The sequence below is a fragment of the Myotis daubentonii genome, chromosome 18, assembly GCF_963259705.1.
Source record: "Myotis daubentonii chromosome 18, mMyoDau2.1, whole genome shotgun sequence".
NCBI lineage: Eukaryota > Metazoa > Chordata > Mammalia > Chiroptera > Vespertilionidae > Myotis > Myotis daubentonii.
The window spans coordinates 17,473,036-17,500,703 of NC_081857.1; the positions used below are offsets into that span (position 1 = coordinate 17,473,036).

Here is a 27,668-nt window from a genome sequence, read left to right on the forward strand (position 1 = left end):
TATGAATTCATGTTTTCCAACAAATGTAGAAAATTGTTATTTCTTCAAATATTGCCACTCCTCCATCCTCTCCATTCTTTCCTCCCCTAGTACTTTAGTCTTCATGATCTTCCTTCCATACCTCTTAGTATTTAGATCTTCCAGCAGCTCATTTCTCCTTGCTGTACATTGGGTCATTTTTTAGATTTAGCTTTCAGTTTATTCAATGTCTTTTCAGATGAGTCTAATATGACATTCAACATTTCCAAGGATTTTTTTTTTAAATTTCAAGTAACATTTCTCATTTCTAGAGAATGTAATCTGAAGGTGGTTATTTCTATAGGTTCTTTCTTATGCTAGTTAGTTTCAATTTGTGACTGGTGATCTCTAGTCATGAAATAACATTGATTTATCTTAATCTATGAGAATTTTCAGCCTCTATCTTGCTGCTGTCAGGCGTTATAGGGGACTACAAATTGAGGACCACTTCAACTGTCCTGGCTAGGGTAGCATCTCAGATTCAGATTATTCTCGTTTCTGGTCTGAGGCAAACTGCCTAAGGCAGTGCTGCAATTGGTATCTGCCATCTGAGCAACCACAGCCCACCCATATGCTTAATACAGTATTTACGATTTCCAACTCAAAATGTATTCATTTTTGTGGCAAAAGAAAAATAAAGGTATGGGTTTTGGAGATCTCCCCTACTTTCCTTGAGTGTATTAATGCATTCAAAGGTATATTTTTATTCAGGATCTAGGTGTTTTATAGTACCTAATCTAATGTACTGCTGGAAGAAAAAATCTTATTTAATATAGTGAAACAATTATGATATACAAACATGAGAAAGCACATGATTTATGGCAATCTTTACTGATTCAAATCCGGAAAGGTCTCCTACTCCTTGATCAGAACTTGGTCAATATTTTGGAACTGGGTAAACATTAGAAAGGTCCTACAGTATGAACTTACCCAATAGGTTGTTGCCCCACTTTGTAGAAATTTCTCCTTTTGTTCTATGACTAAGATATTCAGCCAACCCTGACTATTCAAATTCTCAATGTCCTGATGAATATGTGATCCAGATCAAGAGGACTAAAATCTGTGAAAATAAACCATCAGTTTGAACATTTAAAAATAAGTAATAATGATTTGTTACATGAAGCTTCCATCTAGATAAACAATTTTATTGCAGAGCTAAACAAGGCAGCTGGTGATTTCATTTGTCAGAAACACACCTAATAGGAGTTTGGCAGCAGATTGGCTGCTGTTGTCTTAAATGCAGAAGGCTTGTTTGCATCTTTTATTATTCATAATTGTTGGTCAGTGTTCTGTGGATGATCAGGAAGCTCTTTGTGCTTCACCCTAATCACTGAAGTAGTGAAAGGCGATACCCACAGCAAGGACTGCAACTGCAAATGCTGCAATCATACCTAAAAGTAAACAAACACAAAACAAATGGAAATGGAATGAGTGAAAGAAAGGTTTACTTGATTCTAGCCTCTAAAATGTAGGTAATTGATGGGCCTGAACAACAACAGCACACACACAAATACATATTTTTACACACATATAGACATGTCCTAAAAGCCGACAGTCTTAGAGGAAATAGAGCAATAAGTTTTAAAAAAAATAGATTGCAAAGGTTAGACTGGTAATCATGTACTTCATCACTTTAACGAAACCTTAAATAACAAATCATAGTGTCTTTCTTACACATGTATGCACTCACACACATCTAAGAGAAAAACTAACACATACTTTAAAAGGGTCCTATCTATTTATATTGAAATTCCAGTTGTCTCATGCAATTAAGCTTAAACCAAAAAGCTCTAATGTGCAGTGGTTCTCAATCATTAAATGCAGTCACTTGAACAACTATTGAAAACTACAGAAACTCAGATCACCATTCTAAAATCTAAGAACTAGTAACTCATTTTTTGCCCCCTGATTGTTAAGTTAAAAAACAAACAAACAAAAAACCGGACTAGAGAAACACACACACACACACCCATAAGAATTTATAAAATTAACTTAAGTTTATCTAATAAATAAGTGACAAGAAAAACAAAACTCTGGCTCTCTGTCAAAAACCTTAATACTTTCCATGAAACAAGAGTGTACATGCTCTTTGATCAGTAAGTCTGAAAAATGTGAAAGTGACTGCCATGCTATCATGGAATCTTTTAAATACTTAAGTGCATTATAAATTTCAGTCTCAAATTTGACTTTTTTTCATAGCAGATATCGAATCTGCAGTAACAATCCTGGGAGAAACAATTTGGAAAGTATTGGTCCTACTATAATAGTCAATTCCCCAAACTCAACATGCTTTTCTTCTAAAAGCACCAATAAAATTAGTAGGAAGAGTCATCTTTGAGGGCCCTTGGGATAATGCATCATTTGTACATCTTTCCATCTCCAGGTCTTAGCACGTTCCACAATTCTCAATAAATACTGGCTTAATCTAGTACCTTTAAGTAAACTAAAACCCAGTAATTTTAAAGTAACAAGAAAACGGAAATCCAAAATACCATCTTTTTCAATGTTACAAAAGAAATAAAATACCCATGTTTTGCCGAATTTTCAATACTATTGAAGTTTGCATTGGTTCTTTTGGCTGTTCATCATCTCTATTGTCCAACGGAGCTTCAGAATTCATAGAGGAACTCAGAAAAGCTGCAAGAGAATAATAATAATGAATCCTATTGTGGTTTTGGCAATTAATAATTTCAAATAATTAGATATTAGTACTAGAGATGGGATCAGCAAACTGCTGCCCATGGACCAAACTTGCAGGGGTTGGCCAGACCTTATGTGTTCCACAAAGCCTAAAATAGTAACTATTTGAACCCATACAGAAAAGTTGTCCTGACTCTTGACTTAACCTGAAATTTGAAATATATAAGCAAAATATGAAAATAAATCTGACCATTAAAAAAAATTGTTAAGCAAGGCAAGCACGATATCTCATTTTACAGATGAAATATAAAACCTGGGAAGTTAGTGCATAGTTGAGGTCATGGGCAGCAGATTGAGGATTCAGATACAAGGTTTTTTTCTACTTAATTACGGGTGAGAATAATTTTTGTAGGTTTGCTTAGCTGAATTTATTTAACACCGACTAAAAGCATTTGAAAAGAAAACATTCTTAGAGATCATATAGAGCAGTGGTTTTAAGACCCCTAGTGCTAAATAGACTGACATAAAACCCAAGCATGTACAACAGGTGACAGTAGCATTACTCTGGTTGAAGCAGGGATAGGTGGCTCCTGGAGCCAGACTCCCTTCCTCCTCTCACGGGGCAGTGGAGTTCAGGCCTATAGGACTCTGGGGAACTATGTCTGAAAGCAACTACTTCATGTTGATCCTTCTATTTACAAAGAAGAGGACCACGGTGAAAGACAGGAAACACTACTGTTCAAATTCCAAGTAAAGTAGCCTCGTACATGGATTTAAAATGTCCTTATAAACGAGTGTATCCCCATATACTAGCACATAAACCTATTGAAAGAGATACTTAGCGTATCAAAATGGATGAAAGAAAAAGGGAAAAATGCCTAGTTCTCATCAATTTCCCATGAAGAAAAATTTACTGTCATTTTTGGAAATAATCCTTAGTAACTACCTCAATTAGAATCAAGGGAAGTCTCATTCTATTTATATCCTCTTAACATATAACTAAAGAACTTTAAAAACAAAGGTATTTTTTTTTCCTACTCCACTACCAAGTTGTCACAAAGGCAAAAATTTCTTACTATGAACTGTCTCTAAAACTATTCAGTCTATTTCTACAGCTTCTTGTTTGCTAAAGGGCCATAACACCTTAGTTCTAGACAACATTAGCCTACCAGTTCCCAATTTCCCTTAACTTTATCTGACAAAAATTGAATCTCTGTCAATCTCTCCTTTACCCACCTCCTCCTTCCTCCCCTTTACCCTTTAGCCCAGGCGGGAAGGGGGGCGGGAGATGGAGGAAGGTGGAGGTGGGTAAAGGTGAGATTGACAGAGACTTGACTTGGGGGGGTGAACACATAATACAGTGTACAAAGGATGTGTTGTAGAACTGTGCACCTGAAATCTGTATAATTTTGTTGACCAGTGTCACCCTAATAAATTCAATTTAAAAAATGGAATGGATAACATAATTTTATTCATGTTAAAACACACGCACACACAAACTTTGGCTTTTCTATCAGCAAATATCACTGGTAAAAAAACTTTTTCTTTGGGCCATATATCTGTATCAGGTAACAAACAAAAATATTGGATAAAGCATGAATTATACCTATTTGCTAAAGGAATTTTTTTTTTAAATGTAAGCACTTGTACATAACGAGCACAAAAATGGTTCTATTTGTCATGATATATGATACATTTAATATTGAACTGTTACATGTGAAGATCATTCTGCACAAATAATATACTTCTATAAAAAAAAAAAGACATTCCATTGCTCTATTATTTCCATTTTTAAATCGGTCAAAATCCTGTGACTTGATACAAATTCAAGGTAAGTTTACTGAAACAGAGCACTTTTCAAGAACAAATAAAGCCCTGTCATAACAATTTACTTTTTGTGAGGGTCTGTAGGCTTTTAATTCAAATCTCAGGCACTATGTTATTTTACCAATACTTTAATTTAAATGCAAATGACATATGTTCAATAAGAAATTAGATTGTAACTATTCCTTAAAGCCAGGTAACTTAACTTCAGACAAATCATGTAAGAAAACAACTTTCTTGAGCAACTGTTAACCGAAGAGACAACAAGGGCCATGTTGAATACATGCGAATTGTCAATGTGTTCCATTTCACGACAAGTTAACAGCTGGGCAGGACTATTTAGAAGCTTAAAATGAAACATTAGGACGTGAATTCCTTTGGTTAGTTGTCTTCTTCTCCATCTCTGAATCCTAAATTAATGAGGTTTCCCTATAGTCAGTGATTTAGCCAAAAATTACATTTTCTGTGTTACTTTTTCCTCATAATTAAAATTAGCAACATTTAATGAAACAGCAAAAATTAATTTCAGTTCAGATAGCAAGACAGAATTAGTAAAATGAGTTTCATCCAATTTTAAAGGTGTGTCTCCCAATTTTAGCTGATATTGTGGATAAAGTACATCTGAATTATTAAGTTAATATCTACTAGGAGGTGACTAATGCATTTAAGTAATTTTAAAGCCATAGTTATCCCTCACCTTAAGTGAGTCATTTTGACAAACAAATTGTTCTTCATACCTTAAGTCATTTAAACCTATGTTATTTTAAGATATTTACTTGGCAAATATATATTTTAAACATAGCAACTACTTGGCAGCTATATTATAGAATAGAAATAAATAATAATCAAGCTAGATACTTATAAATTTAATGCAACTATATAGCAATTGACTTCAATTTTTAAATTTAAATATTTGAGCTCTACTTTTTATGGTTTATTATATATAAAAAGATTAATTTAAAATATTTAGGAAAATCTATGCACACTATAAAAATACTTTCCTACTTTAATATTACTATTTTTCATTATAATCCAGAAATCATTATTTTAAAGCCTTATAATGCTACTTATTATCATGCTGCCTTTATGTTTAGAAAGTATTTCACCTAACATTTTTACTAAATTCTCATACCAACCCCAAGAGAATCTGAGGTTCAGAGGGTACTTGTTTAAGGTTATACAGCTGTGAGTGGCACACCTGGACTAAGCTAAAGACCTATCTTGGAAAAATTATGCATCTAATATTTTTGAGTAAATTAATAAGTAAATGAATGAATGACTAAGGAATGACTAAATAACCAACAGGATATTTATGTAAAAGCACTTAATTTTTCTATTACAAGGTTTGTTTTCACCCTACCTCATAATTTGGAAATGTGTCATTTCATTATTAAAAATACACTAATTACTAAATCATTCCTTCTCATTTAAACATTTGATGAAGCAAAACCAATATAATTCTAGAAAAGTAATATTCTTGGCTACAATACAACTCCTATCAGTGTTCATTTCCTGAAAAGCCTAGAGTCACTTTTACTGTATTCATCCTTCCAAATGAACTCAAATGTTACCTGCTCTGAGAAGTTTTCCCTGAATCCCTTACAGGTAGAGTGCTTGTGCTAAAGATTAATTTAAAATATTTAGGAAAATCTATGCACACTATAAAAATACTTTCCTACTTTAATATTAATATTTTTCATTATAATTCAGAAATCATTATTTTAAAGCCATATAATGCTAGTTATGTAGTAAATAAATGTAGTAAATAAATAAGACTGCAGTCTTATAGTCTGTATTGGTTAGGTCCCATGGAAAGGTAGTAAAACAAAATTGTTAGAAAAAAAAACACACAGATTCTAGAATCAAACTGCTTAAGTTTAAGCTTCACCATTAGTAGGTATGTAACCTGACTAAGTTATTTGACCTTTCTGAGCCTGAAGTCTCTCATCTGGAAAATGAGAGAAAAGTCATCATGGAAAATGGGGCTAATAATAATCTGGATCATAGGGTTGTTGCAAGGATTAAATGATTTCATATTTGTAAGGCTCTTAAAACAGTGTCTGGAATGTAAGAGGTTCTATATAAATAGCTAATGTTGTTATTAGAGTATTAGGTTTAATTCATGGTAATATATTTCAAGGAAGGCAAATCCTATATAATAAAAGAGTAATATGCAAATCAACCAAATGGTGGAGCAGCCAGTCGCTATGATGCGCACTGACCACCAGGGGGCAGACGCTCAATGCAGGATCTGCCCCCTGGTGGTCAGTGCATTCCCACAGGGGGAGTGCCGCTCAGCCAGAAGCCCAGAAGCCGGGCTCACAGCTGGCGAGAGCAGCAGCAGTGGTGGGAGCCTCTCCCACCTCCGTGGCAGCGCTAAGGATGTCCTAGTGACGACTTAAGCCCCCTAAGCCATCAGTCGGACATCTCCCGAGGGCTCCCTGAAGGCAAGAGGGCGCAGGCCGGGCTGAGGAACCTCTCCCTCCACCAAGTGCACGAATCTTGTGCACTGTGCCTCTAGTCAGACTATATTTAAAGAAGGCCTTTTTATTTATTTTTATGTGTTAGTAGACTTTTTTTTCTTTTTAATATATTTTTATTGATTTCAGAGAGGAAGGGAGAGACAGAAACATCAATGATGAGAGAGGATCACTGACCAGCTGCCTCCTGCATGCCCTCTACTGGGGATGGAGTCCACAACCTGGGCATGTGCCCTTGACTGGAATCAAACCGGGGACCCTTCAGTCCACTGGCTGACGTTCTATCCACTGAGCCAAGCCGGCCAGGACTAAAGAAGTCATTTTTAATTTTTCTTAAGTCACCAACCCCTTGAAAGCTACAGATCTCTTCCCCAGAAAAAACTATACAATTACTTTCAAGTAATTTGTGGATCTCCCGAAAGCTATCTATGACCCCAAGGGTTTTGGACACCACAGGTTAAAAATTCCTAGTCTAGAGAAAGGCAACCAAAGTGGCAAGATAAAATGAGGTCTGAAAACTACAATAAAGAGATTAGTTAAAGGTATATGAGAATATCTGGCTTTAAAGTATTTAGAACATAACAGTTACCCTCAAATTTAAAGCGTGGACCCCCCCCAAAGTAGTACTCATGTTTTATTGCTGCAGATTACTGAACAAAGTATAGATTACAGGAAGGCAGACCAGTATTAGGAATAAGGAAGAATAGAGTCTAACCACCCATCTGCAAGGAATATAGATTCAGTATTATAAGACAGAGGATGAACCAGGACAACTCTAATGATCCCACATAAAGTGCATTCAGGTACCAACAACAGAATGGGTCAAGAATTATTGGTAGGCATTAGTGAAAGAAGTAAAAAAACAAAACAAATAAAAACCTCTACCCTCACGATTCTATGTTTGGTTTGCAGAGATATCACAGTCACTAATATGGGAAAACATATTTTGAAAAGTAGCAATTATTTTTTCAACTAGTCTACTTTCAAAATCTCTATTAGAAAATATAAGTTCTCAAATTATTGAACCACAGCTACTGCTTTAACATCAGGTACCGAGCAATTTGGAGTGTTGTTGTTGTTTTCCTTTAAAACAAACTTACTATTCCACATCATGATTAATACTAACCTGGAGCTGTTAAAAATCAAACCTGGTAATCTCCAACTAACTTGAGACTTTACTGACAGATTTGTAATTCACCAAACAAACACTTACTTGACATCATATTAACAAGAGAACTCTGAATCAAACACTCTACTTGGTGAGGGATGGGAATTAGTTAAACAACAGAGGAACAACGAAAAAATTAGAATTTGAAAAAGAACTTAAAAATTGCTATATTCTAATTTCATAAACATCCATATTCAAAAGTAATCTAAAGACTTTATTAGTATATCGGAAATTTCAAGATTGATAAATGACTACGTATGCAATATTCATTGATATTTGCAAATAACTACTTCTATGACATATTTTTTAATGTTTCAGGAAGTCTGTCAGACATGCCTGTACACATTTATTGACATGTTTTCATAGCCTACTTTCACTAGAAACAAAAACAAAAACAAAAACAAAAATGAAGCAAAGCCAAACAAAACAAAAAAATAGCCTTCCAAAATGTAAGGTCAAATGTGAAAATGATGGGTAGGAGAAAATTAAGATAGTTTGGCAAATCTATACTCCATAAAAATAATTTTTGGAACTGCCTATTTCAGCTTAATATCCAATTATATAAAGGGGGTTAAAAAAAATAAAGGCAAATAGTATGGAGAAGACATTTAATAAAGTATTTTTAAAAACTTTGTGATATCATGTTTAACCAAATAATTAATCAAAATAATGGGTTTTGAGAAAACTTCTCTTACAATAAAAGAAATACCTCAAAACCTCAATACCTACTTAAGGCTACTCTTGTTTTCAGATCTACTTGCTAGGCTTAGAAAAACCTGAAGTATCTTAAATGTTGGTACAATTTTCCAGGAAAACTGACTGCATGTTTATATATGCAGAAATTAGACACCTTTTTAAATGCTTCGGAAGGATCAAACAGAACTAGCTTTAAGGAAAAGACATGATATTAAACTAATGTCTCATAGGTAATCTTAGCAGTAGTCTAATCAGATTCTTAAATAACATCATGGTATTACCTGTGTTTATTTCCTCTGCAATTTCCAAATCTTCTATTTGAATCCTATGATCTAACATCTCTATAAAATGGTCTCTGATTTCTTCAGCTGACTCATCACCAAATTTATAATCACATAACATTACCGTGGATCCCAGAATGGGGACAAAAACCCGGTGAGGAAGGATGTGAAACTCTTTTTCAGAATCTAAAAGGAGAAGAAACATTATCAATATTTAGATAAGTCTGTCACTGGTATCAGTGCCATATATTTTGTAAGTAAATGAAAGTGTCATATACATACCAATAGAAATTTTAAAAAGTTGTTTTTATTCTCTAATTGACTTGACACAAGATTGCTGTTATTGAATTCTGCTTTACTTCAATATCCCTGGCCTCTCTGCAAGGGATCTAAATATTCCTGTGAAATATAAGCTTATCACTGCCTTCAATATGAGGATGTTGTTGATTATATATTCTTGTATTAATCACCCTTCTATGAAAGAATAACCAGGAGAAAATTTTGTTCCTGATTATTTTTCTTGTTTGTTTTAACTTTACAAACAATTTCCCCCTCTTCATGCAAGTATGGAGCCAAATTAGTGGCCCATCTATATCGAGTGTATAGAACATGACAGCATACATTTTTATACATGTATGTACAAAATAATCTCACCACTCACATAATCTACAAAGTGCTAGTCCCCTCTATCAAGCATGTGTATGACAGCAAGTTATGTTTTATATACTAACCTCACTACCAACTCCATCTTGCTTTCTTTTCATTTTCCCTTTGCCTCATTCTTATTACTAATATTTATTATTCTAATCATTAATCTTAATTAAGTTCTTAGTTACTCCTAGGGCCTTATTACATGCTGTACATAATTAATAATGCATACATATTCTATTTTTCAAATCACGTTATATGCTTCTTGAGGGAAGGAATCTGGTCATTGCCTTGTATCTATCACATTGCCTTGAACAGAACAAATGCTTAAGGATTATCTAATAAATAGACATACTAAATGCTATAAAATAGAAGTAATATTCCTGGGACAACAATTAGTGCAACATATTGTCATAAATAGCATTAAGTAATTTTTTGAAAAAATAATCTGGATCTAAATAAATAATGAAGAACTATGCTTCACTCTTCTTTGAATACTCACAAAGTAAAATATATTCCCCCCAATTTCTAACATCATCACTGGTCCACACAAACACAACTGGTTCTACACCATGATTCTAGTGAACTATCAACAAAGATCAAGATTTTGTGTAAAGAATGGATATGATTTTTAAATTTACCACTGTACAGGCCAACTAGAAAAGCAGGGCTCACTTTTATAGTAACCTTTTTTCTTGCCAAGAAACTAGTGGTAGTTTTATATAACTACAAACAGAAGACAAAGAATGTCTGCCAGGGGAAATGCAATGACTTAAATTATGTGTTCCTGCCATATTATACTTATCTGCTTTTCATATGAGAACAGGAAAAGTTTTACTCTTTGACCAGACTGCCACCTATCCGTAAAATTACATTACTACAATTTGTTCTGCAGCACGTGAACTGTCCACACAGATGGTTAGAAATCTATTATTTTATTTGGGGCCAGTTTCTTGAAATAGGTTAAGTTCAAAACTTTCAAAAATAGCTATAATGTATATGTATAATTGGCATGCAAACTGCACTCATTCTAGTTTTGCCTAAAAAAGGGATAAATATACTATAAAATTAAATGTTAAAAGAATTGGTTATGATGAATTTTAATTACTCATTAAAAAAGAAAAGGCTCTTATAATTTCAAATTAAAAAGTTAATTTAGCCATTTAATATCTAAATAAAACCAAGTTTTCTAATTGGTCTGAGGCTAAAAATGGGAGGGGAACCTTTGTAAAAAGACATCTTAAATAGCATTCCAAAAAGTAGTCCTTTAGGAATAGTCCCACAGCAGATTATCTAGTTCAACATTATTTCAAAAAGTTCAAAACAGAAAAAACATTTAAATTTAAGCCAATATGATAAGAATTGGGTTTCTGCTGATTAATATCGAGTCCCAATTCATACTGAAGTATTAGAGTAATTTTTGTAAAATAGGTGTTATCTAAGCTGACTCTTAAAAGATAAGTAGCCATTTGCATGAAGGCTGAAACCATGACCACAGGCAAAAAGGATTGCACATGTCTGAGAGGACAAGTGATATGAATGGATATGGTGTAGCAATGGAAGAAAGTAAGAGGTTTCAAAATTGATGGCCTCATTTTCATAAGGAGTGGGTCATCTTCTGAGAGTAAGTTGCACAGGATTGAATGGAGGCTAATACAGAATAATGAAGATGGTCTGAAATACTTTCTAAGGGGAAGACCCTACTAAGTAAAAAGAATGACTGGAATATATATATATATAAAATTTTTTTATAGTCATTGAAGTATTAGGTTCTTTCATCTGGAAAGCCAGAATCTAAAGACTATATTTGCTTTAAAATAAGGAATTTAAAGTTAATATGCCCTTTGCAGACTTACTGATGCATGCAAAAATATTTTATGGCATATATTCTACATTTTGCAATTCTACAAATCTACAAAATCTTACAAGCATAGGAGAAACATAAACTAAGTAAAATGAGTACTAAATCTAAGATCTAACAACTTGGTGTATATATATTCAACTTCACTTTTACATTTGTTTATATTATTATACTTGCAATTTAGTCTTTTATATTGATATCCTAAGATCAACTTACATGTTAGTGGAATAAGTATCCTGTAACTAAAGTTTTAAAAATATATATTTACACTTGGGTTTCTTTTGGAAATATAATGCTACACTTCCCAAAAATTAAAGTTAAGAAATTTTAAGACAAGTATCATTAATTAATTCTCTTCCTTCATTACCTCTAACATAATAGCAACTACTATTTACTGAGGGCTTGACTTAACAACTTTAAAAACATCATCTTGTTTAATCTCACAGGCTCAAAAAGTAGCTACTATAATCTGTTCTTTATATAAGATAATGGATGTTTAGATAGGCTGAATCATTTGCCCAAAGTCACTTAACCAGTGGCAAAATAGACAAGGAAACCAAGACATTTAGTCTCTGCTCTTTCCATCAAACTACAATGCCTATTCTCTTCACATAGCCTTAAAGGTTACTCAATTACAGTGAAAAATGTTTTTTATTTTTAAAAAATTAATTTATAACTACTGCAACTGCTCTTTGAAGCAATTAATCATACTGATTGGACCTCAGCAAAGTTTTCAATACTCACTCACTCACAAAATGATACCAGGACAGTCATATAATACCATTTTTATAAAGCATTTTTAAATAGAACAGAGTAATTAAATAATATGTGTGATTAGATAGACCTTTGGCATTAATGACGGATGTATGTCCACATCCCTGAAAATCTCAAAATTCACAGTTCATCTGTAATCATACTGTTGCTCAGAAAGTGAGTATTTAACACCACGAGAGCTATACCATCCCCAAGGTCAAGTAGCAAAAACAAAGCCTTTAAGGAGATGAGGTTGGTAGGCTGACTACGTGGTTAAGTTACCAAGTTTCACACAAATATCTCAACCCATTGCTGCACGTAAGAATCAAATTCATGTCTCAGCAAAACTATACATTTCACTATCAGTGGACAGAACTTCAGGGTTATTTGTGAAGTACCGCAAGGACAAATGTGAAATCTGGCAATTCCAGGAATCTATCATACTAGCAATATAAAAAAGATTGTGATTAGCCTACCAAACTAATATACTACTTACTAAAAGAAGTTAATTTTGTAGAGGAGCTATGCTTTCTTCTATAAATATAAAAATATTCCCTTAACAAGCTAATATATATGTTTCAATTATGTGTATATTCAACTGTGAATTGCTAATCTACTCACATTTGAATGGTAGCAAGGTGAAGATGAATATGTAAGCTCTAAAAAGCATACTCAATATTCTAATTTTCTTTTTGAATAAAATAAATATTCTTAATACAAATTACAAAAATGGTAGAAATTATTTATGTTTCACAATAGATATAATAAATATAATAAATAGGTTATGACACCATGGCCCAAACCTTTTAAATCTAATTAAAGCCTGTTAGAGTAATCGATAAGAAGTATATAAACTAGTACACAAAAAACTTGGTAAGAATAATATGTCAATTGGATATAGACCACAAATTAATACCTATTAAATAATCTATTATATAAATATTCAACATTAATAAATGTTTTGATTATGAATGAATTATTTTTAAAACCTTATATTAATTTTTAAAATGAGCTTTAAAATGTTAGCAATTTTCTAGTCTGGCAGAAATTCATGCATAATTTTTTTTTAAATCTTTCTAGAAATTTGTTTTAAATATTGATAGATTTCCTATTATAAGGTGTTCACAAACTATTTTTTGTGCAACTGAAAATTTTTTATTCAATAAAAAAAGATGACATATCATGAAAAATAGATATAAATATGGAAAATGACATATCTATTACATCTTGACATCCTATCTAGTGAAATCATGCCCCCAAAAAGTACTTAATTTTATACTCATAACTTTTTTTTCTGGAATTTCATTCAAAAGCAGATCCTCAAATAGTATTTCACAACGATCGGCAACTGTATTCAATATATCTCTCTTCACTGCCTATGGAAAAACAAGACAATGCAAATTACAGTAAGAAATAAAACTGTTACTTTAGATTTGTATTATTTCATTACTAAGAAACCCTCACATAACTGGTCTCCCTATATATTCACATCCACTAAAATAACTGATACATCATTCCTTTTTAAATGTCCACTTAACATCCTAATTAACATTAATAGTTTAAAAGAAAATTTGCCTGCCTCATATAAAGAATAAATAAAACCAAATAAATAAATGCAGTTTTTCTGCATCTAAACAAATAATGCTACTATTCCGAACTAGGAAATGTATAACTATAAAAAAAGTGCTAGTCGTCCTTTTTAAAATTTCTAAATTACAGAGATTATAGAATACTACCTAATCATTCTCTCAATAAATACTTTTCCTATTATTTAAAAAGTTCAAGCCCTGACTGGCTTGGCTCAGCGGATAGAGCATCTGTCTCGGACTGAAGGGTCCCAGGTTCGATTCCGGTCAAGGGCATGTACCATGGTTGCGGGCACATCCCCAGTAAGGGGTGTGCAGGAGGCAGCTGATTGATCTTTCTCTTTCATCGATGTTTCTAACTCTCTATTCCTCTCCCTTCCTCTCTGTAAAAAATCAATAAAATATATTTTAAAATAAATAAGTAAAAAAAATTAAAAAAAAATAAAAAGTTCAATTTCCCTTAGAGAAAATGATTTCCAATGTACTAATAAGTCACACCGTGGAACACGTAATGAATTTGTATAATCATCACTTTAAAAAAGACATAAAATAGACATTCTACATATGAAAATCTTGTGATCAATTACATGGTATAATTGTATTGCCTAACCGACTGGGCCTTTATTAGTCAAAGTTAAATTAATAATAATGAAAGCTGATACTGAAAAAATAAAATCTTAGGATTTTTGAATAGTCATGCTAACACGCTTCTGCTTTTCATGTACCAGTTATTACTCCTTCTGTACCTGCACAGCATCCTTAACCTTGGGTTTATTGCTATGAATGTAAGCTCTGCACTTCACAGCGCCCTTAAGGTTTACAGAGCCGCTGCAGATCTGGACGGTGGCTGTGGATCTGTGGTCTGAATTCAGAAGCTGAAAGACAAAAATCACTTTAAGTTCTAATAGCCAACATTATATTAACTATATAAACTACATTAATAACTACAAGAAATATTTAAACATAATAGGAACCATTTCGTAAAGTAATAAGACATTTTAGAGTTTAGACTGAACCAAGTGTTTAAAAATTTTCTTCATAAATTATTAAAAGGCCTTCATATTTCTCCTTATATAAGCTATATGTCATTTGTTGAGCATTTGAGTATAGTCAAATACTTTATGTTAAATTTTTAATAGTTTTGGGCCAAAAGACTCAAATAGGTTTTATTAAAATAATGTTTCTTGTGAATAACTTTCCTAGAACTGGACATTTTTTACAGTCTCTTACATCTCTAAAATTCTTTGACTCTCTAATTATAAATATAAAAACAGAAACAATTTCATTAAGGTTATTCTTAGAAATAATGTACTTTAGATAAGAAGGATTTTAAAATATTTACCAACTGTGTTAACACTCTGACATCAAAAGAACAACTACTTGCTTGAGCATTTCCTCTAGGTTTTTTCTAGGGAAAAAAAAGTTAAAACTTGATTACTGAGATCAAAATGAACCATAAAAGACAATTTAGGAACTATCCTACACATACTAAGTAACTTAGAAGGAAAACGTATTATTATTTATTTTATTTTAGCTATTTCTATAGATATGTTACTTTGTATATTCTATAGCAATCGATGTATTTTGAGAAAAAACAAAATAAAACATTAATTCCCTACTTTTATTTCTCTGCAGTGGTTCTCAACCTTCCTAATGCCCCAACCCTTTAATACAGTTCCTCATGTTGTGGTGACCCCCAACCATAAAATTATTTTCGTTGCTACTTCATAACTGTAATTTTGCTACTGTTATGAATCGTAATGTAAATATCTGATATGCAGGATGTATTTTCATTGTTCGCGACCGACAGGTTGAGAACTGCTGCTTAAAGCAAGGACTAGCAAACTATGGTCTATAGGTCAAATCCAGACTACCACCAGGCTATATAAATAAAGTTTTACTGGAACACACTAAGATCATTCATTTATGTATTGTTTGTGGCTGCTTTCATGCCACATCAGAACTGAATAGCTGCAACAGAGACCAAACGGCCCTCAAAGTCCAAAATATGTACCATTTGGTTATTTCTGCAAAGTTCGCTAACCCTTGCTCTGAAAGGAGAGATCACCAAAGTTTCTCTTCAGATCAAAGCTATTTTAGGAGCCCATAAAGACCCTTCTTTAAAATGGCAAAAGTTAGTCTTCAAACTGTCATAAGGGCAGGATTCTGGTTATTTCCGAAATAATCTCATAATTTTATGAGAAAAACGTCTGCCCTTTACTTCAAAAGGCCTTAGAAATAAGAAGTAGGTGAAAACTGTTTTCATGAAGGAAAGGACTATAGAACTAAGGATACGTCATCTTTGTTTTTCCTTAATGCAAATAATTTCATAAGTAAGATGATTTTCTCTGAACTCACCTGTCCTTCTAGTAGGTCACAATCTTCAGCTTTAACTTGTCCATTAATCAAATAAACACCATTTTCTATTTGCTTCGCCCAGCGTGCAAGTCCATTCTTATAAGAAACACAACAGGGGTATCTTTCAAATATCCATCTCAAACTCCCCACAATCAACTTTTTCCACCTAATTCACTGGCGTAGTGAAAAATCTCTATGTAGCAGTTTTTTGCACCTTACTCATCCTATGTAATAAAAGCCTAGTATGCTAAGTGACCCGTCGACTGTTAAACCAATCAAAGCATAATATGCTAATGATATGCTAAGGCCACTCAACCACTCGCTATGATGTGCACTGACCACCAAGGGGCAGACAGTCGACCAGTCGCCATGACGTGCACCGACCACCTGGGGGCAGACACTCCAACTGGTAGGTTAGCTTGCTGCTGGGGTCCGGCCTATTGGGACTGAGCGAGATAGGCTAGACATGCCCTGGAGCCCTCCTGTGATCCCTCCCTCGCCCCAATCGTGCACTGGTGGGGTCCCTCGCCCTGGCCTGCGCCCTCTCGCAATCTGGGACCCCTTGGGGGATGTCGGAGAGCCAGTTTCAGCCCAATCCTGCAGGCCACTCTCCTCAAAAGGGCGCCCGACACAGGGCTCATGGCTGACAAGCGCTGCTGTGGTGGCACGAGCCTCTCCAGATCAGGACTGATTGGGCGCAAGCCCGCCGCTGGCGCAGTGGGGCCAGGATGAGTGGGAGTGAGCTGCAGGCAGCTTTGGACTATGGGTTTTGGCCCAATCCCCACAAGCCACCCCGAGGGACCCCCCACCCATGCATGAATTTTTGTACCGGGCCTCTAGTATTTAATAATAGTTTTTCTAATCTTTATCTCAAACTACCATTTACATCACTGACTTAGAAGGTTGAATAACTACATGACCATAGTTAAATAAGTTCAATAATTCCCATTATCTTTTTAAAATGTGAGAAGAGAAAAAGCCTCAAATATATAAAGCAGTATTTGCCTCCTTCAACAGAAGAGAAATGAGACATAAACAAAAGAATGATACAAAAATTCTTAAAAAGGACTAAAAAAGAGAAAACAAAACTAAAGATCATGCAAAAGCAAAAAGACCAAACAGTATACCTTCTTACATAACTATATTTTACAATGTACGTAATTATGTTAATTAACAAATATTTATGGAGCACCTATTATGCTAAATATGTTAGTATTACGACATTGTCCCCCCTCTAAATTTGTAATCTGGGGTAATAAATTAGTTACCTCTAACAATATCATTACAATTAGGATGCAATTTTTGAGGATTATAAAATGAACAGTAGACAACCAGAATAAAAGCAAATTATCTATTCAGCAGTCACTACAGAAAATTCATTTAACCCTGATACCTTTGTATTTTTCTCCAGAGGATAGCTGACAGAAGTAGTAGACAGTGGGATGTGAATATTAATATGAACTGTACACTCTAAAGAAAGCCATGAAGTTAATAGTCCATTTTGATACTTCCAATCTGCTGGTTTTGCTGAACTCTTTAGTGAGAGAGGGGTAAAAACATAAAATATGTGCTTTAGGTCATCATATGTAAAACCTAATAACTTGAACAACCTGATAACTAAGACATTTAGCCAAATTCTTTCAACAAAGGGCAATAGGTTACAACTAAATAAAAACAAAGCATGCATTTCATTTTAGTAATCTTCAGAATACTGAACTTGGTGACTCCCCCTCCAGTGGTTGGCTGGAAAAGACCAGATGGTCCATGTTTAGAATTCTGAGGAGTCCTCTGGTCCTCTAGCTCTCATCTATAGCTTCAACAATGTTAATTCTGAAGCTTCTGATGTGAAGCAAATAGCCACTGAGTGGCTTTCAGGTGCCAGATGTTCTCCATTCTGTCCCATCCACTCTAACAGAATTCTAAAAAGTTACTTTTTCACATTGCTTTTAAACACCTTAGTAAATGTTAGTTTGGATTCTGCTGAGTGCAAATAGCTTGCTTACTAGGCACTATAGCTACCAAAAGCCCACATACTTTTATTGCTAGCCTCTCAAATATAATACTAAACACATAAACAAGGCAGGGGGAGTTTAATAAACATATGTTAACAACTAAAAAAAACAAAACATAAATTTTCCTTGCCTGTAATGAAATATTTCAAAATAAAAAACTATAGGTGGTTGTGGACATCAATAGGAAGGAACAGCATTGAAATTTTTTAAAACTAAATAATTGAATTTTGTTTTAAAAATAGTTTGCAACACAGAAAAATCTTTAAAGAGCAATTTTTCTTACCTTTGGATCATGGATATCATAAGTTCGACAAAGTATTCTTTACTAATTAAGGATAAAAATGACCCCAAAAATAATTCTTGATAATCAAAAGAAAATAAATAATCAAAAAATAAAATAACTATAAGCATCCAACAGTTTTTACAAAATTATACCATTTTACACACTTAAAAGATATATACACATATGTATGTAATTATACAAATATATACACATATAAATTGCTCTGACTATAGTTGTGGTGCTTTAAACTAGTTCTTAGGGCTTATAAATCCTGCTAGTCATAATGAATAGAAAGCACTTGCTCAAATACACACCCTGTATAACAAATAGGTGCGCTGTTTTGGATGGAGTCAAGCCTGAGAATCTTTATTGGGTCAAGGGGCCTGTACATGAAACTTTCTAGTTAAATATACAAAGGAGTTTAAAGCCCAGCTTCTGCAGGAGCGATCACTGTTTGAATTTTGTCTTTTCCAAATCCTGATTCATTAGGCCCTTGCATTGCTTCACTCTCTTCCTAAGGCTGTCGCTTGGGAGGCATTGTTGCCCTGGCAAGATGTATAGGAAAGGGGTCTCTATAACGGGCTTTTAGTGCCATTTGATCTTGGCTAAAGTCCTAAAAATTTCTTAGCTACCCTAACTGTCCAGTTCAGTGCACCTGTGCTTTGAATTGAACATTTTACCAATAGCAATTGGAGGTAAAAATTTAACATAATAAAGCATTACTTTGCCTAAGCTGTCAGCTGGGGTATCTACCTCTCTATAGGAGACCTATTGTGCTGGTAAACAGTTCTCATTCCCTAGTCCTTGACACCTCTGTCAAACTCTTTGCAACCTTAAAGCATGACTATATTAGTAGTAGTAGTAGTAGTTGTTATTGTGCTAAGGATGTATTATTTACAGAAAAACTTAAAAGCTAAGCTTATTTTTTAAATAATGATTTAAATAAATGTTTGGAGGGAAAACTTATAGGAACATTATTTTGGTATTATATACATTTAAAACATAAACACCTAAATAAAAGATACTTTTTTGTAGAAGAGCAAATATGAAGTGTCACTCGATCTGAGACTTCCTCCTCTGTGAAATTCCACAGTCTCTTTTTATTCATAGATTTTTCCACAGCAAATACTAGCTGAAATAGAGGAAAACACACACCAATTGAATGCAAAGTGAAAGAAGAAAGGTGAATGCAGAAAAACATACAATTATTATGTCCCTAAGATCCCATCTATTTAAAATTTCATGATTCTATAATTAAATTGTCTTTTCTTCAAAAGAAAGAGTGAAACTGATTACTAACCATTTGAGTTCCATTTACACAATTGGTTTTTTAAATAGAAAAATATAATCCACCACCATTAAGAATCAACTGGACATAAAAATTAATTTTGGGCAAACATTTAAGTGAAATATAGAATAAAGACTTTATTATAATAAGAGTGAGAAAGGACAAGTAATTTTTAAACTATAAAAATGGAGCATGTCACCCATTTGGCATTTCTTATTTAAATGTAACAAAAAATCTAAGGCAATATATAAGGACACATACAGTATAGTAGCAAAATAAATTAAAAGTGAAAAAAAAGTAGAAATAGTGACATATATTTATACCAGAAATAAGAATTATGGAAGGGCATACTTGATATATGGAGAGGAGTTATAAATTTGGCTCTAAGCTTTCTAACAATAATGTGCACAAAGAAACCTAATTTGTTACCTACTTCACATGGTCCATAAAGCTGAAAACAATTGATCAGAAGAGGCACAAGTTTCTTCATAACGATATCAAAAGAAATTTCTTCAAAGACAATATAATGTGATATAATGAACAAAGTTCTTAACAATGATCTTATGAAAGACACTGGCAAGTTTTATAATGTTCTTTCTTATAGTGTTCCTCAATGCTGGCCAATGGAAACAAAGTTAGATAATTCAAACTCAATAATTTCTGAAATACAGCATTTCTAAAGTTTCATATGATTCTTAGGAACAGAGATATAAAAGCAACAGGAAAGAAGATCTGACTATATTTCTCTAGCACTAAGTCCACATTCACCCCCATTCAATCCAGCACCAACCACAAAAGGATGCACAACCTTTATGTTATTAATACATAAAGGTTTTGATCATATTCCAAAATGCCATTAAGACCAACTGTAATATACATTTATTAGAAACTAGAGGCCCAGTGCATGAAATTCGTGCATGGGAAGGGCCCTAGGCCTGGCCGGTGATCAAGGCCTTCCAACTGCTGGCCAGGGCCTCCCTTCCCCAGCTGCCGGCCAGGGCCGCCCCCTGGAGGTCAGCGCACGTCATAACAAGTGATAGAACTACTCCTGGTCTCGTGGTCAAACTCCCATGGGGACACTTTGCATACTAGCCTTTTATATATATATATATATAGAAGATGGGAAAAATAGCAGAATGTTGAATAACTTCCCAGGGGAGAGGGAAAAATCTCCATTGTCTTCCCTTACTCCCTTAGGTACAAATATCAAAAGTTTGATAGTTAAGGTTATTAAACTGGAGGAATCTGTAGCATCTGGAATTCTTAGTTGCACTTTTTTACTAGAAAAAGTTTGGGGGATTTTCTGTGGGCTTTTGCACTCTTTAAGATTATGAGGTCTGCTTCTCTCTTGGTGGAGGAAATAACTTTTTTAAAATTTATTTATTTAAAAATATATTTTTATTGATTTCAGAGAGGAAGGGAGAGGGAGAGAGAGACGGAAACATCCATGATGAGAGAGAATGATTGATTGGCTGCCTCCTGCACAACCCCGCTGGGGATCGAGCCTGGCATGTGCCCTTGTCCGGAATCGAGCCCAGGACCCTTCAGTCCACAGGCCGATGCTCTATACAATGAGCCAAACTGACCAGGGTGGAAAATAGCTTTTTAAAGAGATGAAAGCTGGCTGTAGAGTTTACTTTAGGTTGTCAGGGGAAACAGCTTGTGAACCTTCATATTTACATGTAGACATTACTACCCAATTCACTGATGTGGGAATAAAATGAAAAACAGGGGATTCATAATACTCAGTCCAGGAATAAAGAATAAATATCTTATTATTGTGATGACTTTATGTTTTACTCTCAGGATACTGAGAGAATTGAACAGAAGAATCACAAAGCCTATTAATTTCACATTATAGCAATCACTTGGAACTAAATGAAAGGTCTAGCAGAATATTGCTATTGTATGACAAAAACAGTTAAATCATTATAACTTGTTTCATAAAAGTAAAAAACCTTTAAATGAAGACTATTTTAACATCTGTAGCTTTGATTAAAAATATAAATATTGGCATTACACACAAGATACCAAGCAATTGGGTGGGAAAGCTATGTCAACATAATCTATAATAAAAGCATAATATGCTAATTAGACCAGAAATCCTTCCGGATGGGATGTCCTTCCAGACGACCTTCCGGAGGAAGCTGAGGCACGGGTCCCGGGTGCCTGCTGGCGGCCAGAGGGAAGCCCGGGTCCCAGGTGGCAGAGCAAAGCCGGTGCCAGCAGCCAGGGGAAGGAAGGCCTACCCTTGCATGAATTTTGTGCATTAAGCCTCTAGTCTCAGTATAAAGAATTATGAGACAGAAATTCAAATATGTATACAAAGGTATACATATATACAAATAGCATCCATTAAAATAAGATGTAACTTGATCATATTAAGAATTTTTATATTTCATACTTACTCTGCGCAGGGTATTTTGAAAATCATTTCCCATTTCTAATGTTGTAATAATAAATACTCCAAGAACTAAAAGTCCCCCAGGTAGCATTCTGGATACCTAAAATAGAAATATAGTATTAGCTAACATAAACATTTGGCATTATATGCAATCCTTTGTGTCTGAGAAGCTAAATATTAAATCAGCAAATCCCTACTGAGTATCAACTATATGAACAGCATTGAGGTAGGAGCTTTGAGAAACGGGTTAAAATACTGAGAAATGGATGATAACCAAGACAATGGGTGTCATTATGAACACAATCTTCCTAGAGTATCCTGAATTTAACTCTAAAATAACCTTGTAAGTAAAACCATTAAATAATGAAACCCATTAGCTACAAAAATAAACCAACCCCTTTCTCATGAAATCAGAGACTGAAATATCTTGTAAGATTTTTTTTCAATGGCTTCCGCTATCAGCTAAATAAAGTATCAATTTTTCCTTAGACTGCTATTTCAGACTAAAATCTGGATAATCGGATATCCTTCATTTGACACTACTTACTCTGAAATATCAAAATGCCAGTCAAAACTTCTCACTGTTCTCCATACATATGCCTAGGTTTTCTAACTCTATACCTTTACTCAGGCTGAGAGCTGACTTTTTCTTATATTTTTGGGGACCCTCTGGGAGGTCCTTAAGGGAAGAAATAATTCTCAACTATCACTGTATCCCTATATTTAGCAGAATACTAGAACCTGGAATTTGATCAGAGGGTGTCTGACTTGAAAATCCATTGTTTCCTATTATCTAGATTTACCTGTTTTTAAAACCTATTTATTGATATAATTGAGTATTTATGTATTTTGTAATTTTTCTTTACTCTAAAATAATACTGGTTAAAAATCCTAGCAAGTCTTTCTGTGTTCACTGGATTATTTGTTTAGGATAAATCTCTTGAGGTGCGTTACTAGTTTAAGAAGTTATGCATATTTTTAAAGTGTGTGACACATACTACCAGTTTGTCTTCTGTAATACCTATTATTTCCCTTCACACAACTGTGGCTACTTTTTAATGTCACATGGACACCTTTCTACCATCTAGACTCAGTTAGGTTATCTTTCGTTTAGTTAATATATGAACAAATTGATCACAAAGTTAAGTCTTCAGAAATTAGATACCATAATATAATCCCTAATAGGTTGGTATAGCCACTGCTGGTGGCTCCCACTGGCTTCATCAATTCTATTTATTATAGTAACACAAGCTGACAATACAAAGAATGAAGTTTTCGTATTTTGCATGGGCAACTGCATACCTTTTCAAAACAGTAACATAAAATTAACCATTTCTTTCTAGAGGCACAAAAAATTGAATATATTTTGCTACATAAATTTTTATGTTTCTGTATGCGTATATACACATATACTTATGCATCTAAGTATATACACACATATATATTAGCTACATAAATAAACACTTTGCAATGAATATTATAAAAATGAATGTATTACTCACAATTCGTGTATTCTTGAATATTTTCAGTTGAAAATTCTCACAAAAAAAGATTTTTAAAAGTGCCTATAGACGCTTATGGCATACAAAGGGTTAAAATTAATTTCTAAATTACCTGCAGATCATATTACCTCCTTCTCAAACTAGGGAGCTCTGAAACTTTACCATAGAGCTACTGTCTACCAAACAAACTCCTCACTTCTTAGGAGGGGACTCCAAAGCCATCCATAACTGGCCCCTTACAGTCTTATGTATGTATAACTGTATTCTTTTATATATCCCGTATTTCAATTATACCCAATTGCTTGCTATTTTCCTAACATACATTTAACTTCAATGCCTTCAGGTCATTCATACATACCTTCCTTTGGACACTGAATTTGTTCCTTTACTTCTACTGGCAAAGCCCTATTCATTTTTCAAGTTCAGAGCCTTCTATCAAACTGTCTGAATCCACCCATTGGCAGGTAGTATTTAGTTATTCCCCCTCTATATTTCTGTAACATTTTTCTATTTTTATCTCATTTCTCTTATAACTGGTTTGTGCAATGACTTTTGCTTTGGTTAAAGCATAAATTCTGAAGATTTTTTAAAAATTTAATCGTCATTTGATTGCCTCAGTGACTAGATTAAATCTTTAAAACAATCTGACCAGAAACTATATTATCAATAACTAGTATTATTTTAAAGTTATATTTAAAGAAAAACTGAAAATAAGCTAAATGACCATAGTAGGAGATAAGTTAAAAAACACAACAGATAAAAATTAACAATGGAAAAGCATAGCATATAAGATCAAAAAGTCAGACTGCCTGGGTTCAAATCCCAGTTCCACTACTAATTCTGTAATCTTGGGTAGGTTACTTAACTTCAAGTAAAAAAATGCAAGTTGTGAAAACTTAAGAACGAGTACTCTGAAATCCTACTCTGGTAATCTGAGGATAAAGTGCTTTTATTGTGTCAGTCAATAAACACAAACTTAACTATATAAGGAGAAAACTATGGTGACCTGGTTAGCATGTTCTGTGGCCCATTCTTCATCCAAGTTATCCACTTTATCTTTGGGATGTTTGAGGTTCTCATTGTTTTCCTCTTTCGGTGGTGTTCTAGTGGCAAGAATCACATAATCCTTTTGTGAAGAACACTTAAAAACAAATTAGAAAAACTTATTAGAGTGATATCTCACTGAGGAATGCAAAGCTCTTATGACGTACAAAAAAAGTAATATTTATAACAGCTTAAGTTGTTAATGTCTATGAAATAATGGAATCTATACAGAAATCAATTTTCATAAATATGATGACAACACTTCCCTCACATGTCATCTTTTAATATATTTAACATCAGCCTCTTATTTATTTGGACATCCAAATGTGAATCACATAGTGGTCACTAAAAATGACTTACTGGATGAGTAAATGAACTGCATTTAAATCAAAAGAAAATAAATATGCTTGGTCAATTTTCTAGTTACTATATTTATTTCCTATATTATTTGAACACATTGGTGGTTCAGTGAAATAAAGCAACAAATGACCTTATGCATCTTACTTTCATTGAAATGACAAATATCAACAGAAACTAAAAAACAAAAAGAAAAACAAACAAACAAAAAATGACAATAGTGGGAAACCTGCATATATGTGTCCACAGAAAAACAAGGGGACACATAAGTGAAGTGCTATCAGATTTATGTTCCTCAGTTTAATAGCAGTTAAATGGTAATCAAAGCTTGGAAACCCAAATATAAATTTAGGGACATTTAATAGCCTAGTGTTATTACAGTGGAAGGTTCCTATAAAGAAAGAATGAAAATAAGGCTGATAATACAAGTTAGTATGTTGTCATCCTCAGACATGACCTGAAATTCCCATCATTAGTATCATCTTGGACTAGAAAAGACAGAGAACTTATTTCTATAAAAGTTATTTCCAGAGAGTTACATTCAAATGTACACAGGAAAAGGTAGGTGCTGATTAAGAAAGCTTTTCCTTCTCATAAAATCTATGACTTTGGAAAGAAAATGACCCTAGAAGTAGGAAACAGATAAGCTTGAGGAGAAGAAGAGAAAAATGATGAACCCTGGCATAAAGAGGAAGAAGGAACCTATAGAAGAGCCGAAGGAATGAAAAGGCAGCATGAAGCAACACCAGAAGGAACATCCTAAATTGGGAAACGCATTTGTGAGAAACCGTCTGTGTGCACTAAGGAAAGTTTGGAAGAGGGTATTTCTCACTGAACTTTTGTTTCATTGAACCCATCTTTCTCTAAAACTCTTCTTCCCTTAAATTAAAAAAATAATAATAATGGGAAGTAAAGAACCTTAAATAAAAAGTTCCTAGCAAAAGGAAAACTACATTAAATACTGAGTATCTGGAATAAAAACGAAGTTCAGATTGTATTGCCAAGAGAGGCAGGCTGGCCATCTCATGAGCGGCCTCTTGGGATGGGACTACTGGGTGAACAGTGCAGGGTCTGCCCTCTGATTACAAGTTAAGAATCGGGTTTGTGACCATGAAGGTGTGACCGGGGGAGTCATGGGAATATGGATTGCATCAGAACAAGGAAAGTTCGTTCTGTAGTTTGAATACTCTAAGCCGAGGCATCATGATAAAATACCCAGAACTAGAGCTCTGGACAACAGAGCTTCATTTGCTAACAGGCCTCAAACTCAAGCCCGTGGGCCACAGTGCACTTTCCCCGCAACAGTGTTTAGATGGATGCAGGCAGTTTGTCTATGTAACTCTCTTTTGTTGTTGCTGCTGCTGCTTTGTATTGCGAATGAGTCCTCCTTGCTTAGCATCACAGTCTTTGGTGCTTATGCTTTCTCAAGTAACTGTCCAAATCTCTATTCCATTTTGTGTTGACTTTTAAAGGCTTAACTTTATGGGGGAAATAGAATGTGTATAATTTTCAAATTTCTCCCACCTCTTCCACTGATTTTTTAAAAAAATCAATATGATAAGTATTATTACAAAATATAGGATGACTGTTGCTATAAGACGAGATAAGACAAATTACAATGGGAATAAAACTGTCAAAAGCTACTTCTATAAAGAACTGAACCACCAAGAATTAATAAAGATTAGAAGGAAGTACAAAACACTTTGGAAACACACACAAACATACAGATAATGTGAGCAGTAAAAATTCTAATTTTGAAGTTTCCACATTACAAATTATTTTTACATTGTCAAATGGGAATGTGTTCTGACTTGAGCACACCTGGACTAGGTTTGTCTTACTGCTCCACATTTTTCCTCAAAAACCCATTTTAAATTTACTTCTACATTCCATCCCTCCATCCCCTAACCTTGAGTTTATTGTTAAATAGCATGGTTCAACTTTAAATAAACAGGTAATTTGTTCTGTCAATAAATACGCAGTAAAAGATACATACCTGTCCTATTAGAAGACCTGAGACAAAAGACTTTCCTTGGAGATTGAGGTTTGAGAGATACTGGCCAATAGTCTCTTCTACAATGTAGGTTCTTCCCATTATTGAGAACTAATTCAATCTCCTAAATTACAAGAAAATAAATATAGTATTACTAGGAGGGAAAATTTAACCTGCAACATTTTCCACATGGGGGGAAGTAGAGAGAGAAGTGGTACTATCTCAATGCTACCCATGCTTTGCAGTGATTGCTTATTAAATAGGATATTCTTACTTGCAAAGTTCAAATGTAGCTTCAAAATTCTCTACACAGTGCTGCAGTAAACGACTAACCGACCAGAGTTGATATGAGAAACTTAATGCCACATTTGCGATAAGGGAAAGGACATTAAATTAGTAGTCAACACACCTGAATTTTTATTTCAGATGTACTACTCCTTAGCTGCATTAAGTAATCTATTGCTAAGCCTCA

General features: G+C 33.9%; 1 protein-coding gene across 2 annotated transcripts in view; it reads right to left on the reverse strand.

Annotated features, from left to right (window-relative positions):
• Nucleotides 1–830: 830 nt before the first annotated feature.
• Nucleotides 831–27,668, reverse strand: part of ODR4 (odr-4 GPCR localization factor homolog) — a 29,547-nt gene continuing 2,709 nt past the window's right edge. The window contains exons 2-15 of one of the 2 annotated variants that reach the window (XR_009449939.1): nt 27,200–27,320; nt 24,809–24,943; nt 22,305–22,400; nt 19,634–19,740; nt 18,609–18,645; nt 17,707–17,847; nt 16,314–16,409; nt 15,298–15,363; nt 14,702–14,830; nt 13,655–13,745; nt 9,108–9,293; nt 2,545–2,655; nt 1,215–1,409; nt 831–1,078 (exon numbers count right to left, since the gene is read on the reverse strand). Coding sequence is in view for 1 of the 2 variants with exons in the window: in XM_059675485.1 (XP_059531468.1) it covers nt 1,342–1,409; nt 2,545–2,655; nt 9,108–9,293; nt 13,655–13,745; nt 14,702–14,830; nt 15,298–15,363; nt 16,314–16,409; nt 17,707–17,847; nt 18,609–18,645; nt 19,634–19,740; nt 22,305–22,400; nt 24,809–24,943; nt 27,200–27,298 (1,362 nt within the window). In the remaining variant the exon portion in view is untranslated. Of the gene's footprint in view, nt 1,079–1,147; nt 1,410–2,544; nt 2,656–9,107; nt 9,294–13,654; nt 13,746–14,701; nt 14,831–15,297; nt 15,364–16,313; nt 16,410–17,706; nt 17,848–18,608; nt 18,646–19,633; nt 19,741–22,304; nt 22,401–24,808; nt 24,944–27,199; nt 27,321–27,668 lie in introns of those variants that run through there. The other variant, XM_059675485.1, reaches the window with a different exon arrangement.